The sequence below is a fragment of the Oryctolagus cuniculus genome, chromosome 13 (genome assembly GCF_964237555.1).
Source record: "Oryctolagus cuniculus chromosome 13, mOryCun1.1, whole genome shotgun sequence".
In the NCBI taxonomy this organism is placed as follows: Eukaryota; Metazoa; Chordata; class Mammalia; order Lagomorpha; family Leporidae; genus Oryctolagus; species Oryctolagus cuniculus.
Genome location: NC_091444.1, coordinates 71,725,521 through 71,738,870, shown reverse-complemented (window position 1 = coordinate 71,738,870; position 13,350 = coordinate 71,725,521). Strand labels below are relative to the sequence as shown.

The following is a 13,350-nucleotide window of genomic DNA, read 5'->3' as shown; positions in this document are numbered from 1 at the left end:
GGACTTGAAAATGAGATGCAGGTGTTTTGCCTGCTAGGCTCAATGCCTGCCCCTCAACTACTTATGTATGGTAGAGAAATAGCTTGGAAGGATGTATCTCCTCTGTACAAAGGAAAATTCACCTCAGTAAATAACTTACCAATCTTTAAGAATATATTAAGTCACTCCTCACTTTTTCTTTTTTTATTTGGTACAAAATCTCGCAGACTAGCTTGCTTGTGGATAAAGGTAGTGTGCATATGGTACTCTGCCTGTGATTCTACTTTTCAGTACCATCTCAATTGTGGCCACAAAAATATGTCCATGCTCATTTTTTTTAAGTGTGTCCTTTTATGTCATTCTAACAGATTTATTCACTAACCCCACAGCTCCTTGGAATTTTGAGTTGAGCACCTCTGGAGAGCAACTGAGTGTAAAGTCAGACTGCACAATTATACAGACAGCCAGTTACAGAGGCCTTCTTTGTGAAGGTCTGCCACACCTGTCATTTCTTTCCAGCCTTCCTCATCTATATAGTATGCATAGGAATGTAGATGAACTGGGAGGAAAGGGTTGATCATTTGGTCCTTTCACAGTACAGTTCTTTTAAGTGGAAGTATTTTATTCAACTTGGCTTTCTTCAGATTCCTGCTTCTATATTAGCTCCAGCAGCTGAGTTGACTAAGGTTATATTTTTTCTTAAAGACTTATTTATTTGAAAGGCAGAGATAGAGACAGAGGTCTTCCATCTGCTGGTTCACTCCCCAATGGCAGGAGCAGAGCTGATCTGAAGCCAAAAGCCAGGAGCTTCTTCTGGGTCTCCCACACAGGAACAGGGGCCCAAACACTTGTGCCATCTTCCACTGCTTTCCCAGGCCATAGCAGGGCACTGGATCGGAGGTGCAGCAGCCAGGTCTTGAACCAGTGCCCATAAGGATGCTGGCACTGCAGGCTTTTACCCACTACACCAGAGTGCCAGCCCCAACTAGGGTTAATTATTTAACTGAGTAACATCTGGTAGCTCACAGGAACTCATCTCAAAATTTGGAATATTCCTATTGGTTCATCAAACTCTACTGTGTTATCAGTTACCTATTCTACCCTGGATTTGCAAACATTAACTCCCCAGATTTTACAAGATAGTTTTGGTTTAAAATATTCTTAATGTACTTCTTAGTTTTGCTCACAGAGGTGGTATTTATAACCATGGAGGAGGCAAGCTCTGTGATGGAGAAGGCACACTTTCCCCTCTCACCTGCACAGGCCCCTCCAGCATCTACACCTCATCCACTTGGTGCCTCCCCTGCCCCAGGCAGATTAAGGCCAGCCAGGACTACCTCCCAGCCTGTAAGAAACAGATTCAAGGAGAACCCTTTAACTCAGATCCACACTGAGGTGCAGGATGTGGCTGGAATGTCACCTGGTACAGCTATCAATCTTACAAGGACTCTACTGTCCCTCTAGTATTGACGAGCATTAACTTTATCCTGCTTGTGTATTTAAAGGCAAAAAAAGAAAACTTTCCCCTTTTTGCCAAAAAAAAAAAAAGTTTGAAATAGATAATTCTCCTGACCTGGACAGTTTAAAAAAACGGCCATACACCAGAAGGGAAAGGAGTTAGGAGAGCCAGTGAGCACTGCAGTGAAGCTGCCTTGTCTGGCCCTCTGGGGAACAAAGCCGTGAAGGCTTCGAGTCACGGGCAGGCACTCCTGTGCACCCTGTGTAGCAGGGCCTGGAGACTCCAAGCCCCTCCCTCTGACAAGGTGCTGGGGACATGTGATGCTCCCGTCCCTGCCCTCGAGTGGGAGGCCTCTCAGTAGCGTGGAGCGTCTGTCTTCAGCCCATAATTGTCAGGCAGCAGCTGAACTGCGAATGGCCCTGGGGGCCCACATGTGCACCTAGAACCACAGGCCCTAGGGGATAAATGCAGTGGCAGGTTACCACTCGTTTTCCTGCTAGAATTTCCTCACACAGCATCTGAATTCCCGAGAACTGAGGCCATGACCTGAGCAGCTAGATCTGTAGTCACCTGTTAACAGCCTGACGAAATTGAAACCAAGGGAACTTAGCAGTGCTGCCTGGCTTTACAGCCGCCTCTCACCTCTCCCAGAAAAGAAACAGATGTTTCTGTGCATCACACAAGTACCGGGAGGTGAGGATGAAATAAGATCAAATAGAGAAAAGGGAAATTGCTCCCCAGTCCTTCAGCAGCCATAACAATTATAGGGATAGAGGGAGGCAAAGAGTCACTGAGGTAAATGTGATTAGTTAGTGTCTGCGGGGCTGTTCAGCGTAATTAGGAGGACAAACTATTTCTAAGCTTTTAACCATGTTTATTTGTGTGACCCAAAAAAAAAAAAAAAAAAAGACTCCTTCATAACAGGAAACTTGAAGCAGATCCAGCAGGACCTCTGCTGGCCAACACCTCTCAGCTGAGTTTGTACTTTGCTTGAAATCACTTCATTTCTCAAGAGGCTAAAACACAACCTCACAGACTATCCATTCCCCCTCTCTCTGCACTGAGAATGTACTTGGAACCACCCCCAAGGTGTAGTTCAGTTACCTCAAGTCCCACGGCAGGAATTCCAGACCTGAGTCCTCTACTGTTAAGCCATGGTCCAGTGCGTGTGTCACATGCTGTCCTTTCAGTCTATGAGATGAAGCTGGCAAAGGCACAGAGCATAGGACACTCCTCCCTGCTGCTTCCTATGGATGGCAAGCAGTAACATTGATAGAAGTGTTAAGGGGATCCTGTTGTTTGATTCCTCTGTATAATTTCTCAGCACCCTAGTCTTAGGACTTCTTACCAAATTCTTTGTTAGCCATCCTTGCTATTTTAATATCTCTAACCAACAGCCCTAATGTCATCAAAATTTGCATTAATGTTTTCAGCAAGTTCTTTTTTTGGGGGGGTGGGAGATCTACTTCTAAAAACATTTCTGAATGATTTATTTGAAAGGCAGACAGCAAGTGAGAGAGAGCACGTGCACGCTTCTATCCTCTGATTCACTCCCCAAATGGTCGAAACAACCAGTGCCAAGTGAGGTGGAAGGCAGGAGCCTGGAACTCCATCCAGGTCACCCACAAGGGTGGCAGGAACTCAAGTACTTGAACAATCATCCACTGCTTCCTAGGGGTATCAGCAGGGAGCTGGATTTGAAGTGAAGTAGCCAGGACTTAACCTGTACTCCGGCATGGGATGCAGGCATCGCAAGCAGTGGCCCAACCTGCTGCACTCCAGTGCTCACCCCTCCTCCAGATTCTTAATCATAAAGGAACCAAAGGCAATTCTGATGTCAGCGCTTCCATTTCCTGAGTTCATCTGAAAGCTAACACTATAAACTGCTTGTTTTGAGTCAGTACTCAGGAAAATGTGATACAGTCAGCAAGCATAATAGAGCAAAAGAGCAGCCAGGACACACAGAAAAACAGCAAAAAAGCATTCTGGCCGACATCCAGTTCACATGAGTTCACGCGGAGGTCCAGCTTACAGTCAGTCACACTGTCACTTCAGTTACACACGACATGAAACTCACTGGCAGAGACCCCACGTGCCGGGGAACTGATGAATGTGCTGTGTGTGCACGGGCACACCCCATAACCATTTGCTGCTGAAAACGCCATCACTCCCTCTCTAGCCTCGGCTAGGTGACGACGCGGCTCAGCTCTCTGGAGCTGTATGATGGGTCCGTGTTCTTGTGCCTCAGTCCTCCTAGGCTGTCCATTCACTCCTCAGGCCCTTGTCCCTGACAACATCCTTCAGCTGCTGAGGAAAGACTGGTAACAGGAGAGCCAGTTCACTGGACTGTGAACTCGGCCATTTCCTCCTCAGACAGCTTCAGGAAAAAAAAGGTTTATCGTGGGCGCCGCGGCTCACTAGGCTAATCCTCCGCCTAGCGGCGCCGGCACACCGGGTTCTAGTCCCGGTCGGGGCGCCGGATTCTGTCCCAGTTGCCCCTCTTCCAGGCCAGCTCTCTGCTGTGGCCAGGGAGTGCAGTGGAGGATGGCCCAGGTGCTTGGGCCCTGCACCCCATGGGAGACCAGGAAAAGCACCTGGCTCCTGCCATCGGATCAGCGCGGTGTGCCGGCCGCAGCGCGCTGGCCGCGGCGGCCATTGGAGGGTGAACCAACGGCAAAGGAAGACCTTTCTCTCTCTCTCTCACTGTCCACTCTGCCTGTCAAAAAAAAAAAAAAAAAAAAAAAAAAAGGTTTATCCTTTTTTCCTCAACCCCTTGAGCCATCCCAAGGCTCCTCAAAGAGCCCAGTAAACGGATCTAAATGTACAGATGATATAGGCCTCTGCCACTACTGTTTTCTTTTTCTCTATCATGCTTGTAAGCACTAAGAAGCAGAATGCTTTTATTTCAAAAGATAACAGCAGTACTTGCCAGTAGCACATTGCATGGAACAAAGATGTATTGTCCACCTGTAGTGCCTCAGTGAGTTCTGATCACTGGCCTAGGGAGTAAGGGTTATCATTGCTTAGGTCTTTTTTTTCTCCATTATTATGATTTATTTCTTCATGGTTTCGTTTTTAATTTCCTGTTGGCTTAATTGGTGTGCTAGCTGCATGCACTTGCTGTTGTACTTGTGTCAAATGATTCTCTAACTTCCTTTGGAAAGCACTAATGAATAAGTGCTATTTCTCTTCTCTATTGTTGGGTTTTTTGTAAAGTTGCTCAAATGCTCTCAGGTATGGCGGCTCTCAATGGAGGACTTGGCGCCACAGGCTTGACGAATGGCACGGCTGGCACCATGGACGCCCTCACCCAGGCCTACTCAGGAATTCAGCAGTATGCGGCAGCCGCACTGCCCACTCTGTACAGCCAGAGCTTGCTGCAACAGCAGAGCGCTGCGGGTAGCCAGAAGGAAGGTATGTGCGTGCCCTCACCCCAGGATAGGGCCTACTGTGGCCAGCCCAATGGGCAGTATTTGCCTGTAGGACACTTTAGAAGAAATTATATTGAACCAGTGTTGTAAGAGAAAGCAATTGTTTTATTTCAGTATTCATGTTTAAAAAAAAAAATCTGACAAGCCTAAGCCGTTCATTTCAATATTTGCTGTTTCTTATCCTTTATTTTTGCATTGTTCTCTTAATTTGAAGTTCTCAGCCATTGTGCACTTATACACAATGACTTATTAGCTGCTGCCATCAAAAAATGACAGGTACCTCCCTCCCCCACATCATCATGGACCATCAGTTTCTCCCCTTATACACAGCCGCCTCATTAATGGAAGGGGAAAATCAATGCAGGCCTCTGTATCTCTCTGTCGCGCCTGCATTTCCCAGGTGTTTTGGAGACCACATACCCATGATAATTGTGTGGCTGCCTCTTCATAGGTGATGGGTCTCGGGTTAATAATAAAATCCACGGGTAGGATTGACTTGGTCTTTGTTTAATTGGGGGTCTTCTGGGGAGGCAAGTAAGTGATTGATTGCTTTGCTTCTCTGCCAGAAAGGCAGAATCAACTTTAGGAAGTTAATGCTAAGAATACATTAGAGCTAATTATAAAATGGTTAATGAGCTAGTCCAAATAAGGACAGTCTGTCATTCTTCCTTTTGACTTCTTCTTAATTGAGGCTGCTTTAAAGCAAAATACTTATTTTCTGACTTATTTAGAATGTGGAAATTTTTTTCCTTCTGCCCATCCCCAAACTGCTTTTGCCTGAATACTGACTTTATGCGTGGTGTTCTATCAGAAACAGCAGTGTTACCTTGTGAAGCTGTGAGTTTTAAGGGGATGTGGCTTAAAAGACACTCATGTGTTTAATTTTTAAAAAGGAAAAGGTTTCTTTTTCTAAATAACATGGGGATCATTAAAAACCAAAGCTACCAGGGGCTTCAAAAATTTCATTGGAAGTGTACATATCTTTTAAGTGCATTTCTCTGCCATGTTTTTGAAGTACCCTCATATATGAAAGTTATTTTTCATTATTTTGACTTTCTCTTTACTCTCAGCTGTCACTGCTACGGTAGACTTTTTAAACTGCACAACTGTTCAGACACCTGTGGTTTACCAGGAGTGTGAAGGGAGTCAACATCAACACCACCTCTTCCCAAAGAAAAGCCTCAATTTCAGTTGGTCTGCCTGGGGGTCTGCCTCCTGTGATGACAAATAAGGGTGGGAGGCGGGACGCTGTAAGACAAGGCTGTCCTCACACAGGGCCCAGCTGGCCTGTTTATGCATCTGGAGACAGTCAGTCCTTGCTCCATCATCTAGCTACCAAGGCCTCACAGCAAACTGCATTATGTATAACCTGTGTCACTGAGAAAATGCCAGTCACTCAAAACATACAAATTCAGTGGCGTAAGCACACTATTTGGGCCCTAAAACAGTGTTTTTCTAAAAGAGCTTTACCTTAGCCCGCCACCCTGAGTTCCTTGCCTTGAGTCTTAGGGGTTGCTGCTGGAGCAATCACCTCTGCAGGGTTGAACTGACTCTGGCCGACTCCTGATGCTTTTAATTTAGCTATTTGGACCACCAGTAGCATGGTTTTAGGATTTTGGACCGCTTTTGGTTGGTAGGTTTTGTTCTGTTTTGTTTCTAATCATTTTCATCCCTCTCTTCTGTTCTCTTCTTACTCAGTTAATATGAAATTTAAACTTAGTTTAAGTAAAATAAAATATAAAATGGTATATTATACTGGGAGGAGGGAAATGTAATGAATTCCAATACTAAATAGATTTTCTACTTGACAGTTCTGTACTTCACTAAAGACAGGCGAAAGTCAGCTTCACATATCTAGTCATGTACCCTGGTGTATTTTTACCCCATAGGAGAATGAGCCAAGTCTGGCTTTGTAAAGAAATGGTTTTCATTTTACTCCCACTAAATCGTGTGAAGGGTCATGAAATCCCTACAGACCTAAACCCAGGACAATTAATCACCTTCCTTGCCATTCTCAAGTACCCACTGCCATACTGTCATACTGACACAGGTGGTTAGGGTCTCCTGAAACCCAAGGAGGCACAGTGGGTCCTATACAGCTTTGTTCCCACAAATGCTCCTAGTGCTTAATGCCAGGGTCAAGGGTCAAGTGCTCTGTGTGCAATACAAAACATGAACACTCCACAAACACCTGGGACCAACAAACTCATCTAACACACATAACTCACCAGTTAAAGTCACATGCACTAGAAGAAATCATACAAGAGGGTGATTTATGAACAAATTTTTGCCACTCTTAGAAACAGGTAAAGGAAGATATACAGATGGAAATGGAGGGTAGAATCTGTTTTCTTTCCGATTGCTGTCTTTCCTCCTGGTTACATACAAGGGAGGTTTTCCATGTGAAATCATCCTTTTCTCTGTTTAATATTAGAAAATTTGACAGTTTGCCAAAACCCACTGTTTCTTGGTGGAGATAAAGGGGAGTAGGGTACACTACACCAGGGGAAGCTTTGGGTGTTTTTTTCCTAGGAAAATGATGAGCAGAAAGACAAAGCCTCCTTGGGTTTGTTGCTCTGTCTCCTTCTTTTCTTGGTCTCTCTATGAATATACTCTAGAATGCAGGATTATTCAGGCATACCCAGTAATCTATCCTCAGAACTAAAATTGTATTTTCTCCCCAGGCTGCAGGAGGTAAGATGTACCTCACAGTTCACACTGGGTCCCATTAATCCTCATTTGTGCACTTGCACCTTTGATTTAGAAGGAACATTAAACCTGGTGCTACCATACATTTGCAGAGGGTTTGCATGGCACAGGGGCACTAAGAACATCTGTTGCCCATGTTTGGGTATCTGTTCATACTAAATTGTGATTTTTTTAACCAAAAAATATTTGGGGATCTGAGGCCTGTAGTGATACCCCTGTAAAACGCAGCCTGCCTCCCTGCTGGAAGTATGTATATGTCCATAGAAACTGCGAGCAACAGAGCATAGCGATCTAGTCATGCAGACACACTGATACGTAAGGAAGTAATCTTCCTTGTGCACAGTCTCATTTGTTAGGACACTTTTTTTCTTTTACTATTTATTTTGTGGCAGCAGAAGAAACTTGTTTTGTATTTATCTGCAAATCTGTTTACCCATTTATCTTACTAAATTCTTTTTTATCTCCATGTTATTTTTCTTTACCCCATACACATAGATACCCTGTCCCCTGGCACTTCCAAGTGGGACAGGCAGGTCTGGTTCCTCTCCTGTAAATGCCAGTGGAAGATCTGTGACCCAACTGAAGCAGTTTCTTCACCAGTCCTATGGGCTCCCTTCTTGGATACCACACCTGGAATGTCCAAGAGGCATCCAGCTCTCATTCTCCACCCTGCTCACTTAGGTTCCTGCCCCCACCACTGCTTCTGGTAGCTTTCAGATAGCCCTCACATAGCTCCACAGCAAGTTTAGGAGAGGCACTCAAAGCGAGCTTATCTCTACAACCAGTATCATGAAGAAGGGCTTCCCTTCTCCATCTACTTCCTGAGACCTGCTTGGGACAGGATAGGTAAAGGTGAGGAAACTGGCTTACCTCTGTCCTTCTACATCCACTGCCTTCATTTCCAAGCCTAGTCACCAGTGCTGTGATTCCCATCAAAGGGCTGAGACTCCAGCTACCTTTTTTTTCCGCCTACACCGGCTTGTTGCAAGTCACTTCTAGTAAAGAGAGTTGACAAATTGCAACTGGCTGGATAACTAGGTAAAAGGATCGAGAAAGCTAAGCAGCACTGATACTGCAACCATTATTCTCAGTTGCTGCAATCTGCTTAAAATGCACGCAGCACTGTCTTCCCTGAGAGCCAGTGTGCCTGTGAGAGAAACCATGGGCACCCAGGAAAAACCCAGCCTCGAGTCTCTGCCCGTATGCTGCTCCTACCTTCACTCCCCATGAAGAGGAGACTCAGATGTATGCTCACATGGCAGTAAGTACGTGGGACCACACAACACCATCAGGGAAAACAGCCACTATTTCTTTGGAAATCAGGCCAGTTGGAAGAATGAGCACTTTCCTCAAAGACCAGCACCTGACACTTATCCTCTTTTAGAGTAAGAGAAAGGTGATTACTTAGCCTCCCTGCTGTTAGAGAATTCCTAAGAGGCTGTGGGAACAAAGATTCCAGGGATACCTTACTCTGATTTTTTTTTCCTCTTTAGGTCCAGAAGGGGCAAACCTCTTTATTTACCATCTTCCACAGGAGTTTGGAGACCAGGACATTCTGCAGATGTTCATGCCTTTTGGAAATGTTATCTCTGCTAAAGTCTTCATTGACAAACAGACCAATCTGAGCAAGTGCTTTGGTATGCAAAAGAAACCAAGCTAGAATATTGTAATAGGTTCCTAAATGAGGAGTCATCAGAAGGAAAATGTGAATGACAAATACTCTCAGAGTCAGACAGGGCCTTCCCTTTGTGGGGGTGTTTTCTGCTTTCTCCAGATGCCTGTAAGCAGACTTGAATAAAGTTACTGAATCGCAAAAAGGGGAATGGCTACATAAAAAGGAAGCATCTGAGGAATTAAACTATATGCCCATACATTAGGTAATATTTTTACTCTACTATTAAAGTGCCTGAGTACATTTGCCTAATAATCTTTCATTATTGAGCAATAGCCATTTCTAGAAGCCCCACAGATTGCATCAGAGTCTACTATCAGATGGAAATACAGTTAACAGACTGTAGTCTAGGTCCTCCTGATAGAGAATAGAATTCTTTACCCCTGCATGTGTAGTCTTGACTCAGACGCTTGGGTTGTGGGCACACACTGTACAGGGCACGGTCTGCCTTACACACCCTTTCCTAAGTATGCATACATGCACAAGCAAGGATGTTTCTCACTGCCTGCACAGGCTGGGTGGCTGAGCAGTCCCGTGGTTACTTGGAACACTGCATTCAAAGGCCATAACCTGGGCTTCTAGGATGGGCAGGGGCTGCACGAACGGCTATGGGGCACAGGAGAGTGCAGGTGTCTCTCGGTGCACAAGGTTGCTGTGCCTGGTCTTCCTTGCCCCCCCACCACTGCATTGTGTGCAAGCATACACAAACGGATACCCCAGGAAGGTAACAATCCCTACATGCAGTCCTTATTGTTCAAGCCCTTTTGCCTCCAAAGCAGTGAAGAGGTGAGGACTGTTAGTGTCTCTATTACTCAGCAAGCTCTGGCTCACCGTGAGCCAGCACATTTGCTTTGATCCGTCCTGTAATTTAATTCATGTTGGGAGTGGGTAGTAACGACAGCATAAAACAAAATGCAGCAGACACGGGCCAGAGAGAACACACGGAATTACATATTAGAAAGAAAAACAGCAAAGGTAGGGTGGTTCTCAAATTGCCAAAAAACTAAAATTTGCCATTTGGCTGACTAGTAACAGGTAAACAATCCAAACAGAACGTTTGGCTCCTGAAACTGCATTATCATAACATCTTTCTCATTTCTGTGCCATCACCCCAGAAGGGCTGAAGCCTCTGCTGTTAGGGGAATTAGTGTGTCAACCATTTAAAGTCGCTGTTTTCACCCTGGTGGAAAGGCTGTCAGCCTGAACCCATTACACTGCTGCTGCCACGGCAACTATGTAAACCCCTTTGTAATGGTTCATGAGAGAGCGAAATGGAAATTAAATGGTTATAGAGGATGTGTGTATGTTGGCGCATGAGCTAACTTTCGGGAGGCTTCCCTGCACAAAGCGTGGAGGCAGACTTTCCTGTTTCTCATAGCTAAACAGTGTTCGAGGCTTATTTGAAGACTGCAAAGGGATTGCACTTTGTTGTTTGATGTCAGAAAATATTTACTGGCTTAAGGAGATTATATCAGTCCACAAACTACTTAACCAGTGTGTTCACATAGTGCAGGCTAGGAAGTAGCAGCAGCCAAGTATTTATCACCATGGACTGTGTTTTCATTTTGTATTTAAAGCTTTCGCACACCTGATTTCTCAGGGCCCCCAGTTTGCTGAGGTGCTACTCCTAAGGAGGTATCCCATTCTGCCATTCATACCTCTTAGCTGGGTCTCATTATCCATCTTTTGACCCCATTTCCATTCGTGAATCATCCTGCTCCTTCTGCACATAAAGACCCTGAGGGAGTGCCTGGTGTTGTGGCACAGCAGGTTAAGCCACTGCTTGCAACAGCCACCGGCATTTGTAGAGTGCTTGTTCACGTCCTCGGCTGCTCTGCTTCCAGACCAGCGCCCTGCTAATGCACCTGGGAAGGCAGCAAGAACTTGGGTCCCTGCCACTCATGTGGGAGCCTAAGATGGAGTTCCCAGCTCCTGGCTTCAGCCTGACCCAGACCCAGCTGTTGCAGCCATGTGCAGAGTGAACGAGCAGATGGAAGACAGCTTGCATGCTCGCTCGCTCTCTCTCTCTCTCTCACTATGCCTTTCAAATAATTTTTTTTTAATCAGATAGAAGAAAAAAAACAGATGGAAAGGAGACAGTGAAGCCAGGGCAAACATCTTGAATTGAAAATCACACTTACTGGGTATTAGCTTTAATACAAATTTAAATGACAATTCTTCAATATAGCCTGTCCATGTAGTTTTCCTACCTTATGCTGTATGCCCACTCTTAACCAGCTGAGGAGAGAACTCTGCTGGAAGTACATTTATGTGCTTTTCTTCCTCTACTTGATAAAGCTATTTTTTCTTTAGATCTAACTGTAACAGTAGACAGATGGAGACACTTAGTATAGCTGATGTGTTCAGGACTCAAATCTGGACCATACAGCTTCCTTTCAACACCAGAAGGAAGTAGGTATTATACAAGCTCACCACTTGCATCAGCATTAGCCAGAGCTTTACTTACACCTCTGCCCTGCCTTACCCACCCGTGCTAGAACAAACTAGATCATTGGAATTCTGTTTCTGGTCTTTGTAGAGCATCACTGGTTATTTTTCAAAACTTTCTGGTAGCGGTGGTGGCTGGTGCAGAGAAAGATACTAGAAACCCTACTGAGATGTGTGTTAAGCCCTGAGCCATTGAGACTATTCCCAAGACTTTGGGAGATAACAGCATAGCAATTTCCTATCTGATGAATTTACTGGAGCTTTGAAAACAGAAATTAAGGGAAAAGAACTAGAGTTTCCCTGTTGAAAACCAAGGATAAGTCATTCATTCTAGACTTCCTGACCCATCCCGTTGTAGCCAGACCCAGGCTGTGTGTCTGCAGAGGCATGCAGAATGGGAATGAGAGACAGGTTCCTTGGCAGAACCCATGCCGGTATCTAGCCCTTCCCTTAGGTCTCCTGCCTTCCAGGGACATGTGAAGCTGCGGGCGGCCCTTCAAGCCATGCAACAATAAACACTGCTGCTTTTATGAGTAGCGCTGATTTATCTACCTGGGGTTCTCTTCACCAGGTTTCTAAAGGATGTAAACCACAACCAGATTTGACAAGAAAACTAAATTCACTCAGAAACACTTAAGTTTGAGAATTCGGTTTTCTGGAGAAAGGTTTTGTTCTACCTGATGCTACCTAGTCCAACCAGCTTTTTCACTGCTGCTCAGTGGGCATTTCCAATGTGGCCCCAAAACCATGCCCTGTACATTCACAGCAATAAGAAACTGAGTGCAAATAAATTAAGGCCGTGGGATTGGCACCTGCTCGCTAGCACTTGGCGGCTACGCGGTGCCAGCCATCCCTGAAAGCCCTGGTGCCCCTTCCCTGCTCTGCCTCCTCTCCATCCTGACTCCCTCCCTCCTGCCCTTTGTGTTTTCCAGGTTTTGTTAGCTACGACAATCCAGTCTCTGCACAAGCTGCTATACAGGCTATGAATGGCTTTCAGATCGGCATGAAACGCTTGAAGGTGCAGCTGAAGCGCTCCAAAAACGACAGCAAACCTTACTGATCCTAACCCCAGAGGCTCCCTGCTCTTATTTTAGCTTTCTTAGGGTAAGTCCCACGAGCCAGCCTGTTCTCAACAGGGAAGGCAGAGGAGAGGAGGACCACATTGCCAACTTTGACCAAGAGAGACGGTTATTTTTACAATAAGGCCTCCATTTTCCCTACCCCCCCCCACACAGTTTGCCATATTTAAAACTTGGGCTACCTTGTTTCTATCAAGTCAATTCCTCCTCCAGTTGTGCCACTGTATTCTCTATTTGTTTTGCAATTTGAATCTCCTTTTACCTTTTCTAAAATTTTTGTTTTCATTTTTGTTTTAAAGAAAAACATACACATAAATACATGACATCTTGAGAATTTGAAAGGCAAACACATGCTAATGTGCAATTCTAACTCTGAAACCACTGGTGCCCCAGGAGCACTGCCTGGAGAACCCGCCCCTCCAAGGGCCCCAGCAGGTAGAGGTTCACTCGGTGGCCTAGCAAGAGGGAGAAGCCAGGAGAAGCACTTAAAACAACACAAACGTCCTTCCACTACATCGGTTCATTTTAATAAGTAGGATCTTATTTTAGGGTTCAAAATGACATTTATTGGTC

The 13,350-nt window shown here is 45.2% G+C and overlaps 1 protein-coding gene and 1 long non-coding RNA gene across 53 annotated transcripts in view; one reads left to right on the top strand and one right to left on the bottom strand.

The window, feature by feature from the left end:
- The window catches only part of LOC103350898 (uncharacterized), a 140,934-nt gene that overhangs the window by 108,626 nt on the left and 18,958 nt on the right, over positions 1–13,350 (bottom strand). The gene's annotated exons all lie outside the window — the stretch shown is intronic.
- CELF2 (CUGBP Elav-like family member 2) overlaps positions 1–13,350 on the top strand; it is a 931,997-nt gene that overhangs the window by 913,907 nt on the left and 4,740 nt on the right. For 17 of the 50 annotated variants that reach the window (XM_051820872.2, XM_051820873.2, XM_017347667.3 and 14 more), the window contains 3 exons: positions 4,655–4,852; positions 9,072–9,215; positions 12,631–12,802. In XM_051820872.2, the coding sequence (XP_051676832.1) occupies positions 4,655–4,852; positions 9,072–9,215; positions 12,631–12,758 (470 nt within the window). In that variant the 3' untranslated portion in view covers positions 12,759–12,802. Of the gene's footprint in view, positions 1–4,654; positions 4,853–9,071; positions 9,216–12,630 lie in introns of all 50 variants that reach the window. The other 33 variants (XM_070055735.1, XM_070055741.1, XM_070055747.1 and 30 more) reach the window with 5 other exon arrangements.